Source organism: Girardinichthys multiradiatus, chromosome Y (genome assembly GCF_021462225.1).
Source record: "Girardinichthys multiradiatus isolate DD_20200921_A chromosome Y, DD_fGirMul_XY1, whole genome shotgun sequence".
Taxonomy (NCBI): domain Eukaryota; kingdom Metazoa; phylum Chordata; class Actinopteri; order Cyprinodontiformes; family Goodeidae; genus Girardinichthys; species Girardinichthys multiradiatus.
The window spans coordinates 23,498,683-23,512,622 of record NC_061818.1 but is presented as its reverse complement, the minus strand read 5'-3'; the positions used below and the strand labels follow the sequence as shown (position 1 = coordinate 23,512,622).

General features: G+C 39.4%; 1 protein-coding gene across 3 annotated transcripts in view; it reads left to right on the top strand.

The window, feature by feature from the left end:
• LOC124863744 (cAMP-dependent protein kinase type I-beta regulatory subunit) overlaps positions 1 to 12,100 on the top strand; it is a 105,396-nt gene extending 93,296 nt beyond the window's left edge. For all 3 annotated transcript variants that reach the window (XM_047358208.1, XM_047358209.1, XM_047358210.1), the window contains 2 exons: positions 8,891 to 8,972; positions 9,315 to 12,100. In XM_047358208.1, the coding sequence (XP_047214164.1) occupies positions 8,891 to 8,972; positions 9,315 to 9,487 (255 nt within the window). In that variant the 3' untranslated portion in view covers positions 9,488 to 12,100. The remainder of the gene's footprint in view (positions 1 to 8,890; positions 8,973 to 9,314) is intronic.
• Positions 12,101 to 13,940: the final 1,840 nt, after the last annotated feature.

Genomic DNA, 13,940 nt, shown 5'->3' with positions numbered 1-13,940 from the left:
TGGAACCCTAAAAATGTGTGTCCTAACCCTACCTCTAAATAGGGGTAGGGTGTGTAGCCAAACTCCCTTTGACTGAAATGAGTTCAGTGAGATCCTCGTTGGCTTTGACTTGCTGAGCTGGCCTGATCTTGCTGCAGCAAGCAACCATGATACTTCCACCTCTATGCTTCATAGTTAGTATAAGGTTCTTTTCTTGAATTTGGATCAAGCCCATCATGTCCTCTGTTCAGGTGTCTAAATAATTCAGTTTTACACTCATCTATCCAAAGAACATTATTCTAGAAGTAGTGTTCTTTATCTATGTTCTCTGACATTAAAACGGTCTGGCTGGTTTTTTTTGTTTTTTTTTAAATGTGGCGCAGTTGGTAGTATTGTTGCCTTGCAGCAAGAAGTTCCTGGGTTCAACTCCCTTTCTGCATGGAGTTTACATGTTCTTCCCGTGCATACGTGGGTTCTTTTCGGGTACTCCAGCTTCCTGTTACAGTCCAAAAACATGACCGTTAGGTTAATTGGTCTCTCTAAAAATTGCCCTTAGGTGTGAATGGGAGTGTGCGTGCTTGTTTGTCCTTTGTGTCTCTGTGTTGCCCTGCGATGGACTGGTGACCTGTCCAGAGTGTACCCCGCCTCTTGCCTGTAGACTGCGGGAGATAGGCACCAGCTCCCTCTCGACCCTGTACAGAAGAAGCAGGTATAGAAAATGGAAACTTGAAATTGTGCTGTCTCTTTGTAGAGGCACACACTTGTAAATCAAGAGTAGCAAGAGCATGCTGTAGGTGCCATAATGACAGTTAAGGGTTTTTGGAGACTTCTTTCAGCATCTTCCAGGTAGCTCCCAGGGTGAAGTTGCTTGTTTGACCATGTTAGCAGTTGTTTTGAATATCCTCCACTTGCGGACTGTTTTCTATACAGTGGAATGGTTTCTTTAAAATTATTTTGACAACTCTTTAGGTTTCTTACAAGACTCATTAGCTGCTACAATCTTCTTTCTAAAAAACTGAGACTGCTTTTTCACTCTCTGCATGGTTGTTCACCACAGGTCAGTCCAGGACATTTAAATGCCGCCATAATATTCACTGTCTGATCTGGACACTGACTTGTATTCGTCTTTGGCTCCAGTCCAGCCATCAGAATTACAAAGATTGCCTGACAGCAGAATGACTTAGGCATGCAGAACTGACTGTGTAGCAACAATAACCAATTTCCCTAATGACCAACACCCTGGATGTCACTGAAAGTGACACACTGAAGAAGAAACCAAAAAAAGTGAGGAATCCAGCCTTGGAGGAGCATAAAATAAAGTTAGCAGGGCGTTATCACACACAATAAATCAAGCAACTATAAATTGTTTTCCCATCTTACCCACTTTATATGAAGAGCACTAGTGCCAAAATAAAATGTAAAAAATTACCAGGCGTGATCAGCCATCAGAGATCTGTAAAATGATGTGAATCAAAATTTTATTTTAATTCGACTTTACTAATATACTTTTTATACATATTGGTTCTGTTAAACATTCTTATTACTCATTTCTACGCATCTCTGTTGTTCTTTGCAACTGAAGGTCATCGCTTCAATATGATAGAGAACATTTCATAGCATCTAGATAGAAGTTTGTAAAGTGTCTTCTGAATTCCTCACATTTTGCCACATTCGACATTAGTTACACATTATACATTATACATAAATGTCCATGTGTTTTGTTAGGATTTTATGTGATATACCAGTGTTTGTCAACCCAGGTAATCAAGGCACACTGACCGGCATGTTTTAGATGTTTCTCTGCTTCAGCACACCTGATTTGGGTGATTGCAGTTCAGCCAAAGCCTGTTAATTACCCTTTAATAGGAATTCAGCACAGGCATCTGCTTCAGCTGAAACATGTGAAACGTGCGAATGCAAGGAAACATCTAAAACATGCAGGGCGGTATGCCTCGAGGACCATAGTTGAAAAACAATGTTATAGACCAAAGGTAACTCTGGAGGAGCTGCAAATCTGGTGGGAGAATCTGTAGACAGGACAACTATTGGTCCCTCAACCCTGCAAATCACCCTGAGCACCCCATACCTCCTGTTAAACATGGTGGTGGCAACATCACGGGGATCCTAGTGTGGGGATACTTGTGCGTGGGCAGGGAAAGTTTATCAGAGCTAATGGGAAGATGGATAGAGCTACTTACAATCCTGAAAGGAAACTTGTTAGAGGCTGCAAAAGACTTCACTTTACTGCAGGACAAGAGCGCTAGAAATACAGCCAGGGCTAGTATGGAATAGTTCTGATTAAAACACATTCATCTGTTAGAATGACCCAGTCAAAATCCAGATCTAAATGTAACTGGGAATCTGTGGCAACAGTTGGAAATGTATTTTTAAAGATGCTGTCCTTACAACCTGAATGAACATGAGCCATTTTTGCAAAGGAGAATGGGCAGAATGTTCAGTCTGTAGATGTTCAAAGAGAGCAGAGACATTGCAGTGAAAGTATTTTCTCAGAGGGGCTGTCTACATATGTGCAGCATAATTTTATGACTTTTATCGGTAAAAACATCCTTTTCCTTACACCCTACAATTACTGTATGCCCCGCTTTGCGTTAATCAATCACTTAAAATGCCAATAAATTTAATTGACGTTCGTGTTTGTAATGTGACAATATTTATGAAGTTTTAAGCAGACTTAAGCAAACTTTCTAGCATTGTATTTAACCAGTTGGTCATGTGGAAGGCTTTCCAAATTTAGCTGCAGACATCCCTCAGAGGTCAATTTGATTCTGCAGAAAATAGAAATTGCATGACTCACCAATTTGAGAGTTTGAGCATGCTAAAAGGGGAAAATTATGGAAAAATATGCTCTGGGCTGTTGGGAGTAGAAGATGGAGATAAAATGGGAGCAAAGAGGGAAGACATTTTACAATTCAGCAAACAAGTCTTAGCTTGTGCTTATCCCAAATCAGCCCCTCTTATCGTGAAGGAGCATGACTACTTTTTATACAAGAATCATTACAGTTTCCTGCTTTAAATCTTTCTGCCCTGCACACACCCACTGTTTTTCCACTTATTTTTGCACCAGTAGCAGTTCAGTTCTGTCTGTAAGCTCATGTCTCATGGCAGCCCGACTTTCCCAGAGCGCAGTGGACTGGGCTGGAATGCGTATTGCTGACTTTCACACGGGGTCAGGAGACTCAACCTCCTGGGAGGGAGACGAGAGAGAGAGGAAGACAAACTGAGGCATAGGCAGAAAAAGATGAGTAAAGGAGAGCAGGACATGTGGGCAGACCACAAAAGAAATGAGGGAAAGGAGAATTTTAAAAGTGTGAGTAACTGCAAGTAAAGTTTCGTGCAATCTCACCATCTTCTCCCTGTTTGCAATTTAGTTTCATGTGCACAGATTTATTTCACATCCCTCAAGGTTGTCATTACAATATATATGATTGAGATGCATTTGCTCATATTTCCCTTGTGTCCTGATCTGTCTCCTCTCACTATTTTTGTTAGTTTGTCTGTTATTGGTGGATCAGCTGCAGAAAAACCCCATCACTAAATACATTCTGCTTAAAAAAAGGAGCACATAGAGACATTAGAGAAATTTTTTTGGCCTGTATAGAGGATTAAGGCCTTATTGAAAAGTGATATGTTTACATTTTATTCTCATACTGTACAAACAAGCCCTCTCAGGCTCTGAGGGCCAAGAGGTGACGGATCTCAGCCTTCTTAACATCAACTGGTTCTGCTTCCTTTCTTATTCTTATTCTCCTTTTACCTCCAGGTCATAAATGTAAGGCTTGTTATTTTAGAACTGAAAAAACACAACAAAACATTTAATAGAAATGAAGACATGTAGAAAAAATCAGTACAACAAAAGTATTTGTTTGTTATAACACCAAAAAAAAAAGTCAGAAATCATCCTGTATTTAAATGAAGATGAAATTATACAGATACACTTTATTTACTAATTAGCTGGCTTGTTGGTTTTATTTAGGGGTATCAGAGTAAAAGGGGCTGAATGCAAATCCATGCCACATTTTCAGAATTATATTTGTACAAAATGTGGGAACTATGTGTCCTTATCCTTACATACTACTTTGATTAGTCACATACAATTCTTATAAAACATATAAAAGCTTTGGGTTGTCAGGTGACACAACTGCAAATGTACCAAGACATGTCTGACCCCCTCTAACAAGGAGAGCATTAATAAAATTAGCAAATAAGAGGCTTATGGTAACTCTGAAGGGATCAAAAGCTCAGAGAAATTGCCTTCAGGAGCAAATTTTAGCCATGCCCTCGCCAAATGTCGATTTTATTATAGAGACTGTAATAAGAGGGACACAGCAAGCATGTTTAAAAAAAAAAACTTTTTGGACTACATGCAAAATGCTATTGGTAGCTGAAAACAAACAATTCTAATAACACCCTCCAAATGTGAAACACGACAACGGCAGCATTATGCTGTGGTGATGCCTGTCTTCAGCAGGGACAGGAAATCTGGTCAGTCCTGGAAGAAAACCTGTAAGAGGTGTTTGTGATGTGAAAAATGTGGATGATCTAAAGGGTTAGGAATACATTTGCAAGGCACTGTGTTTTTGTGCTTTATACCTGCCATGCTGCCAAATACTTTATTTATTATGAATATCAAAATAATGAGTAGGTAACAAATTATTTTTTAAAGTTAAAATGCTAGTCCTATTTTTATTCCATGTCCTCATATCTTCTGAGCTGTGAACAGCCATTTTTGAGTCTTGCCACAGATTCTGAATTAAACAAGCTTTGATCTAAACAGGTTCTGGCTGCATGGCTAACGTTGTTGTCCCACTGGGAGTTGAACCTCCACCCCAGTCTCAACTTTTTTTCCATCCATCTTAGAATCAACTCCAACCACCCTCACAACAAAGCATCTCCACAGCATGATGCTGCCACCACTGTGTTTCATTGTGGGGGTGGTGTTTCCTACCACACAGTGTCTTGAACTCACATGAACACCAGTTTGTGTAAAATTCTCATAAAATATCCTGAAGTTTGTGGTTGTAATGTGATATTACATGTACCATATTGTTTATTTTATTGTTTAATATGTGCCATGCAGTTATTTGATTACAGAAAACATTTCTCTTTTAAATATTGTTAGGATACAAGTCATGAAGTCATCTTCTCTGCTTATATATTTGCTCTCATCTCCCCCACTAATCAGTCTAAACAGTATTTCATAAGCTGTCTCAAATTTGTCTTTTGACCTCCCACAAGAGTAATCACACTGACGGGACTTAAAGGGGCCCTGTGGGTCACACTGAACAAAGACCCTCTGTGGATTTTCAACAGCATATATCATCTGCTGTTCGTCTGTATCCAAAACCTGTTTCCTGAGGTGCTGTTCAGCTGATGCCTGCTTTAAGTGAGTGCAGATCAATGGAGTTAATAAATAAGGTCATTATTACCTGAGGTTTTTTTTTCAAATAATAAGATGGTTTGAAGGACGGTAAACAGGTCCTAACTGAGTTCAACCATTTTTGCTTTAGCGTACCCCTCAGGTGTGGATGTAAGAAAGCAAATTCAGTTAGAAATGGGGTTGTTAGCAGTCTGTGAGCTGTGTGGATGTGTGTGTGTTTGAATGAGAAGCTGCAGACACTCTTGGTGCTGCCAGAATAGCCATAAACAGGCTATTCTGGATATCGCCTTTCTCCATTTTGGCCTGTGCCTCTGTCTGTGTTTCTCTGAGCACGTTGGCGTTCCAGTGCTTCTCATACAAGCAAGCTGTTACATTTTGACTTGTCATCCCAAGTTGATTAATTACCTTCGGCCTCTGTTATATTTATTTAAGTGCTGATGCATGTGAATATGTATTTCTGTGCATGGATGTGATAAAGTACCTGCTGAGGGACAGATGACTGCTTGTCTCTTCCTTCATTGGCATAAACTATGTGTTGACCTGTGATTCACGCATATGTTTTGTTTGTTTTCCTTTATGCCTGACCTCTCCTGGTGTCTTTCTTTGTCAGCAGTCTGCAGCAACCTTTGTTATGCAAGCGAAGCTCTTAAATGTTTATAAAAGAAATATCTGTGGAGCAGAGCACTCCCCCCTGAGGTGGTACAGTATGAGATGGTTATCTGGACCACACTGGATGAGGCCTGTTCATGAACAACGGTTGTTGCAGTGCTGTGCTGTCTCAGTCTCTTTGTTTGGACATGAATGGAAACGAGAGTATTACACTGGTTGTAAACACGGCAGTGCTACTTTGTAGCTTATTCACATTTCTTTTAGTTAAAAAAAAACAACAGCAATTCTACAAAAGCAATTCATAAGTTACAAAACTAGTGCTTGGCTGAGGGAAAAAAAACAATAAATGTGAATTATACTAGAAAGAGATTCATCCTAGATTTAGTGGGTAAAATATTTTTGTTTTTGCATCATAAACAGCAACTATGAACCATTTTTTGTTTTAATCTATAAACAAAACCACAACCAGCTGTCTATTATAAGGAGCAGCACAACCACAACCGAAGTATGTAGCTGATCACCCTCTTACTTAAAAAATTAAGGTAACAAAATGTACAAATCAAATTTGATTCTTCATTTCATCATTTCATCATTTTTCAACAACTGTTGTTTTATTTTTAAGGGAACAAATTCACAACGCAGAAGTTGATAAAGTTATTCATAAGTACTTTCTAATTTTTTGCTAAAATATTCATGCTCCTTAAATCTTCTCCACATTTTGTCCCATCAAAACCAAAAACCTCAGTGCATTTTATTGGTATTGCTATGTTATGAGACGTACACAGAGTGGTGCATTGTGCAAGAAAAGGATAATTTTTTAAGCTTGTGAGTGGAGATTTTCCCCATTTTTTGAACTGTAGTGTTCACCTTCCAGCCTGACGAAGCTTGAGCTATTTTGCAAACCTTGCCACAGATTCTTCCTTGGTTTTATGTCTGGACTCTGTCTGAATCAACATATGAACACACTTTGAACTAAATCATTCTATTGTAGCTCTGGCTCTATGTTTAGGCTCATTATCTTGCTGGAAGGTGAACCCTCGGCCTCAAGTCTTGTGCAGCCTCTGACAGATTTTCCTCCAGGGTTTCCCTGTGTTTAACTCCATTCATCTTCCCATCAACACTGACCATCTTCCTTCTCTCTGCTAAAGGAAAGTATTCCTACACCATGATGCTGCCACCACCATGTTTTACTATGGAGTCTGTTTACAGTGAAGTAAATCACACCGAGTGTTTAGCATTCAAGCCAAAAAGTTCAAGTCTGACAAGAGCACTTTCCATTTTTCCATAAGGGCCATATTTGTCAAGTGCATGACAGTTAGTTGTCATGTCACTTCTTATGGTTTTCTTTTAACAATGGCTTTCTTCAACCACTTCTTGCCACTCTTCCATAAAGACTAATAGTTGTCCTGTGGACAGATTTTCCACCTGAGCCGTGGGTCTCTGCAGTTCATCCAGAGTCACCATGGGCCTCTTGTCAGCATTTCTGATAAATACTCTCCTTGCCTGGCCAGTTAGTTAAGTTAACGGCCATTTCTTGGTAGGTTGTGCTGTGCTCTTTTTACGTTCAGGTGATGGTCTTAGCTGTGCGACAACTTGGGATGTTGTTTTGAAAGCATTCAAAAGAGCCCCTCCTCCAGAGCAAAATGCGCTTTTCTACATCATGTCAACATGGTAACTGCATCACTGCACATATTTTCCAGACATTATTTTAAAAAGACGTTTGCAAATTACTCTGTGCTTGAAATACTCTGCACAGCTCATTTCTAGTAAAAACTCACAGAGTGACACACATCCTTTTGTTGAATACAGTCTCACCTTTGTCTGCCAGCAGTGAGTAGCTGGCAGTTTGAGGGGGGTTCTCATTAGGCCTCATTATATTCATATTTAGCATGATTAGCCTGGTCAGCAACCAGGAGCACAGAAAGCAGAAAGGGATTAGAAACGTTTGAGGGATTGCTGGAACAATCGAGTCCGTCTTGTAAAGCAGTCCACGACAAGCGGGAAGTTCCCCTCCTGATTTTCCTTTTTTACCTGCCATCAATTACAGCAGCTCTTGGGTGCATGTTTCGAGATTAGCGCTGAATATGCTTGGAAAGTACGACTTCAAACATATGTTTGGGAGATTGAGGAAAACGATACATCTTCAGGCATGTAGTATAAGGTTTGCTAACAGCTGTAGGATTTATCCTTTGTTGGCCCAATCCAAATCCAAATCATTTTCCTTTCCTTATGCTTTTTAGATGACTCACACACACAAACACACATACACAGGCTTCTCACAGCAACAAAAATGCATGGTGAATATGTGCATTGCCTGGAGTTATTAGTGTCCAAGCTGAAATTATCTGTGCTTTTTCTGATGCTGTGTTTCCTAATATTAGTTCAGAGCTTTTGTGTATGTATGTATGTGTGTGTGTGTGTGTGTGTGTGTGTGTGTGTGCAAGGCAGTGTTTTGGGTCATTTAAGGACTTAAAGCTCTTCTTTGTTGGACAATACAGCAGTTTCCAGTTAACGGATGAAGTCCGATTAAGAGGATTTTGTGATGGAGACAGTGCTGACTCACTTCATCCCCAAGTGGGCTTAGATGTTTGTGTTTATAATCCAGTGGAGGAACCACAGCAGAGCTAATTGATTTTTCTATTACGTCCCATCTTGGAATAAACTTGCTCATGTGTGTCCCACTCAACAGGTGTCCGTCGCTCAGAGAGGAGGACTAAATCCAATGCACCTGTGTTCTTATGAAGCAAAGGAATTTTCCCCTCAGCCTAATTCTCCTGATGATTTTCAACCTCCTCAGTTTGGCCATTTTTCAAACATATATTCTTTTCATTGTCACCTGTTTTCTTTCCTGTGTTTTGCTTTTCTTTTCCACAACTAATAACCTCTCTGTTTCTCTGTGTGCAGGGAATAGCCTCTGTTCTGCAGCGCAGATCTGACAATGAGGAATATGTGGAGGTCGGACGCCTCGCACCCTCAGACTACTTTGGTGAGTCTTCGCTACGTTTTTCTTTTTACTTCCTCATATTTAGTGCCTCATGCAAATTATGTATTATATTATTCTAAATATACATGAATATAATGAACATCCTGCTTGTTTAGCAATGACCTTTTAGGTCTTGACCTTCTAGTGAAGCTTTGGACTGTAATGTAATAATAATATTTTCAAAAAACTGAATTATGGGATTGAATCTATATAGTTTCACTCTATAAATTCAATTTCTGAAATAAATTTACTTTTTAGTGATATTCTAATTTACTGAAATGCATCTGGCGTCATTAGTGATTAATCTGCTTAATGTGATTTTACTTTCCGCCTCCTCTGCACCAGGTGAGATCGCCCTGCTGCTGAACCGTCCCCGCGCAGCCACCGTCGTTGCTCGTGGACCCCTCAAGTGCGTGAAGTTGGACCGACCCCGCTTTGAGCGAGTGCTGGGTCCGTGCTCCGAGATCCTCAAGAGAAACATCCAGAGATACAACAGCTTCATCTCCCTCACCGTGTGAGAGGCTCCCCCACTCCACCAGCAGGGGCGTGCACCATCATCAACAGCATCAGAGGTTTAGCGTCAGGGTCGGGAACTGGGGTTGTGAGGACACAGGGTGGAGAACAGCAATTTTAAATGTAAAATTATACAAAAAGCTTATCTCTTACCTTTACGTTTATTTTGTGGGGTTTTTTTTTTTTTTTAAACTTGTGCACTTTCACTTGATCTTTTCTGTCATGTAGCTTTACATCAAAAACAATGCAGGGTGTAAAACTCAGAGCGAGAACAGAAACCATTTAATTGAAGATGTAATGTAAATGAGTCACTTTTTATCATGCACGGGAGACTTGCATAAAAATGGTGTTTGCACTTTGATGTATTTCACGGAGCATGTGGACACATTCAGGAATCACGGAGGAAGTGAAGTCATGTTTACGCACAGCGTGAGGAAGTGGGTACACATTTCTTTGCTCGCTGGATGTTGTTGCTTTTTGATGCCCCTTTTTTTTATCTCTGCCTGTGCGTTGCATCATTTCTAGACCAAAACAGTCACGCACTATACAGATCTTTTTTCCCTGAAATGTGCTTTAGTGAGAGAGCTAAACAAAAACCTTTTCTTGTCTGTTTTAATGTTTTCTTTGCTTCTATAGATTGCTCTCATTTCTATTATGAGGTTGGAGGTCGTTAGATGTAGCGGGGGGGTGGGGGCTTACTTTTACTAAAATGTACAACAATAAAAGACATGAAACATGTTAAAAATGTACTGTCTGTGCATCCAAATTGTGATGTAGTTCATTGTTGCTTCGAGCCGTATTGTTGCACTGGGTTTGGGGCAAACTTGCAAGACTGACATGCATAATAACTATCAGTCTCTGTAGTGCAGTAGCACATACAACTTTTTTACTCTCCACTTCTTTATCTCTTGTGTTGCTCTTAGTTTTTTCAATGGTGATTTCTTGGTCTGTAGGCCTTCTGCTGCTTGCTCCATCTTTCCACATAGATGTGCTCGGATCAGACTTTTTAGGCCATTGCTCAGAGTGAGCTTTGGAGATATTTATTTTACCTCCCACACCATCTTGCTTGGATAAACTTAGATCCCTTATCAAGGTATCCTTGTCACAGTTCCAGTTGTTTTAATCTTTTTAATTATTTCTCTGACTGCAGATCTGAACAAGTCTGGGCGAGAAGATATGTCCCTGTAGCTATTTCTCGACTTATGAAGATCACACATCTCCCTTAAGTCAGGCGCACACTGGGAGATTCCAAATATAGGTCTTAAACATGTCACACCGTGTAAACTTTATATATTAAAATCTTGGTAGTAACAATGTCAGACTGTATGATGGAAGACGTAAGACTGCAGGATTGCTGCAGCTGCAGAGTTACATCAGAAGGATCTAACAAGTTTTGGATGTTAACGCGTAGTTGGACTTTGGAAAGTAGTGGAGGATAAGGAAAAGGAGACATTTTGAAAGTGCTAATGACTTGGAGAAAAAGGAAAGTAATAAAATGTTTGACACTGCCGTAGCTTATCTTTGCATAGTGAGAACTCTTCTTCTCTTGAATGGTATGTTCTCTTCTCTTTTGGTTTTTGAAGAGTGGCTAAGATAAATTTTCCTCTGCTTCGTGTCATATTTATACCCCAGGGCACTATTGCACAGTGTGAAACTGGCTTTGAAGATTGGCTTTGACAGCTGGCTTCTGTGTAGCATCATATTTATTCCCCAGCAAAACAAAAAGCCTTTTTTTTTTTTATTTAAACATTGAGACACTGATCAACTTTAAAAGAAAAAAAATGATAATTTCTTGGATTCTTGAAAAATATTTCTTTTCTTAAAGTTGTATTTTTCCCCCACTTAATAAATGTACACAAATTTAAAGTTTAGATTTTTCAAAATTTTCAGTGTGACAATACCCGCATAGAATAAAAGCTGTTTTATTGGCAGACCTTTATAGGCATATTTTGTAAACACAAACTGCTACTACTGTATAGGCTGAGCAGTTCCTGGTCCAAATATCAGTTGATGGAGTCTGACGACGTCAGCTCTATGAAGACAATAGGAGCGAGCCCTATGAGTGTGCAGATCTTCTTAATCTTTATGTGTTGCTACTGAACAACATCAGACCTTTGATACACAGACAATACTTGTTGGGAGCACTAGTTTCAACTTTTCTGTCAGATTAGTTGGAAATGAACAAACCCAGAAAATATTTAAGTTTCTGTGAGTTGTTCTCCAAAAGGTTCAGTCGTGTTATCTCCACAAGACTAAACTTTCTAAGCTTACACCGTCTCAGGACTGAATGAATAAATCTTCAACACGCACATCTTACCCAATGCTTGTCTTTGAGCTGATTTTGTTTGATGTTTTAGTGCTTTTGCACCACTTTGGAGTTTTATGTCAGCTCAGTAACCTGATTTAGATGTTTTTAAATGTTATGAATAAGAGAGAGTTGATAAAACTAAGAACTTGTGTTGGTTTCCTTTGGTCTACAATTCTGTCAACATTGCACAACTGACCCGATGCTATAAAAATAGGACCCTAAGAAACAAGAGTCTGTATTTCTCTTTCTGTGTGTCTTTTTTTCAACAATCAAACCATCTGGGGCAAATAAAGATAAGCTTCTGAAACTATTTTGATTTGATGTTATTTTCTTTTTGGTGGACCCTGTGTGGTCCCTGGGTGAGTGTGACTTTTCCTCACATTTTTTCTCCCTGTTTATCCCAACTTTTGGCACCTTCTCCTCCTCTCCTGACTGGACTTAGTTCCCCACTCTTTGCTTTTACCACCCCTCATATTCCTGACTGCACATCACCTCCCTTAACTGTTATATTTGTTAGTTTCCCTTCTCCCTCCTGCTTAACTCTTCAATGACATTGCTATATTTGTTCCTATGGGCTTCTCCCTCTTCTTCCCACCCTCCATTCTTGTCTTTTGTCTGCTCTCTATCCTTCTCACGTTAAGCCGAGTGTCACTCATCCGTCATAGCGGGGCTGTCAGAAGGCCTCGGAGCTCCTCCCAGGCGGTTTTACAACACCTTGAACTAAGGCCTCTGCAGCTTTGACACATTCCTCTTCATCTTAATGTCCACTAAATCAAGTGAGGAATGTGCCCCCAACTCACTGACATTGAGTTTAATACTCCCCTCTCCACACAGGCACAGAATCCCACCTATGCAACCTCTTTGATTCACAATGCACACAAACGGACCTCAATAAGTTTGCCTCTTCCGAGGTTGAAATGATAAATCACTTATACGTTATGTGTTCTAACAAGTTCTGAGGTTGGTGTCAAACCACAGATGCAACATTTCTGATTGCAGTTTTGGTCTTAAAATGTCAAATGTTTGTCTAACTTTGACTGCCTCAGGAAGAAAGCATCAGATACTGAAGCTGTAGATGAAGCTGAAGATAAAGTTAGATGAATGATACATGCAGGGCTGTGGGAAAGTATTTGCACCCCTTACAGATATTTTCTGTGTTTGCTTTTTTTCACATTTTAATGTTTTAGATCTTTAAATAAATTTTAATATTAAACAAAGAAAAAAACTGGTTTTCAAATGAGAAAAGCTATCCAAAGTATATTGGCCCCGTGTAAAAATATAATTGCCTCCCATGTTAAACCATGTGTGATTAACTAATTTTTGTTTAAATTATGGTCTCACTAACCACACCCAGACATGATTACACTGACCCAAAGCACAACAGCAAGTCCATCTCTGAAAGGCTAAAAAAAAGAAGCTAGAATGAAGCTTTTGGTGGTGCGTTGTCAAAGTACGGACTTAAATCTGACTGAGATGCTGTGGCATTAAAAACCCTAAAATGTGTCTTAATTAAAACAATTCTGCAAAGAAGAGTGTGGCAAATTTTCCCCAGAGCAACGTAAAAACTCATTTCTAGTTATCGTAACCAGTTAGAAGGTTTAGAAGGGATTTACTTTTTCAAATCGGGCAAGGTAGGTTTGGATAAAATTTTTTCCTTAAAGAGAAATAACCATTTAAAGTGCATTTCGTATTTATTACAGGTTATGTGTCTAAAATGTTATTTTGTTGGATGACCTGAAGCAAGTAAGCATGACACAAAAGCATAAACAGAAGATGTATAGAAGGAGGCACAGCACTGAACATGACTGACTGAAACTAAAAAAACGTGAGATGACTGTCAGGTTAAAACTTTACTAAGTTAATGTGAGAAGATTGGAAGGAATTTTAGCTTCCATGTCGTTTAGGCTCTTTGGTTGACCTCCAGGCAGGTGCAAACCAACCATTTCAGGGCCCATCTTGCTAACAGCACAATAAATTCATTTATTTTGATTTGTAATTCTGGAGATAGCACGAAACTTCACCTTATATGTACTACTGATATTCAAACATTTTTTTTAAAGAATGTCTTGATTAAAACATAAAATAGACTTTGTATGATGGGTGCGCCAAAGTTAACAATGTTAACCCTGTTTCATGCGCAAGAGAGAGTG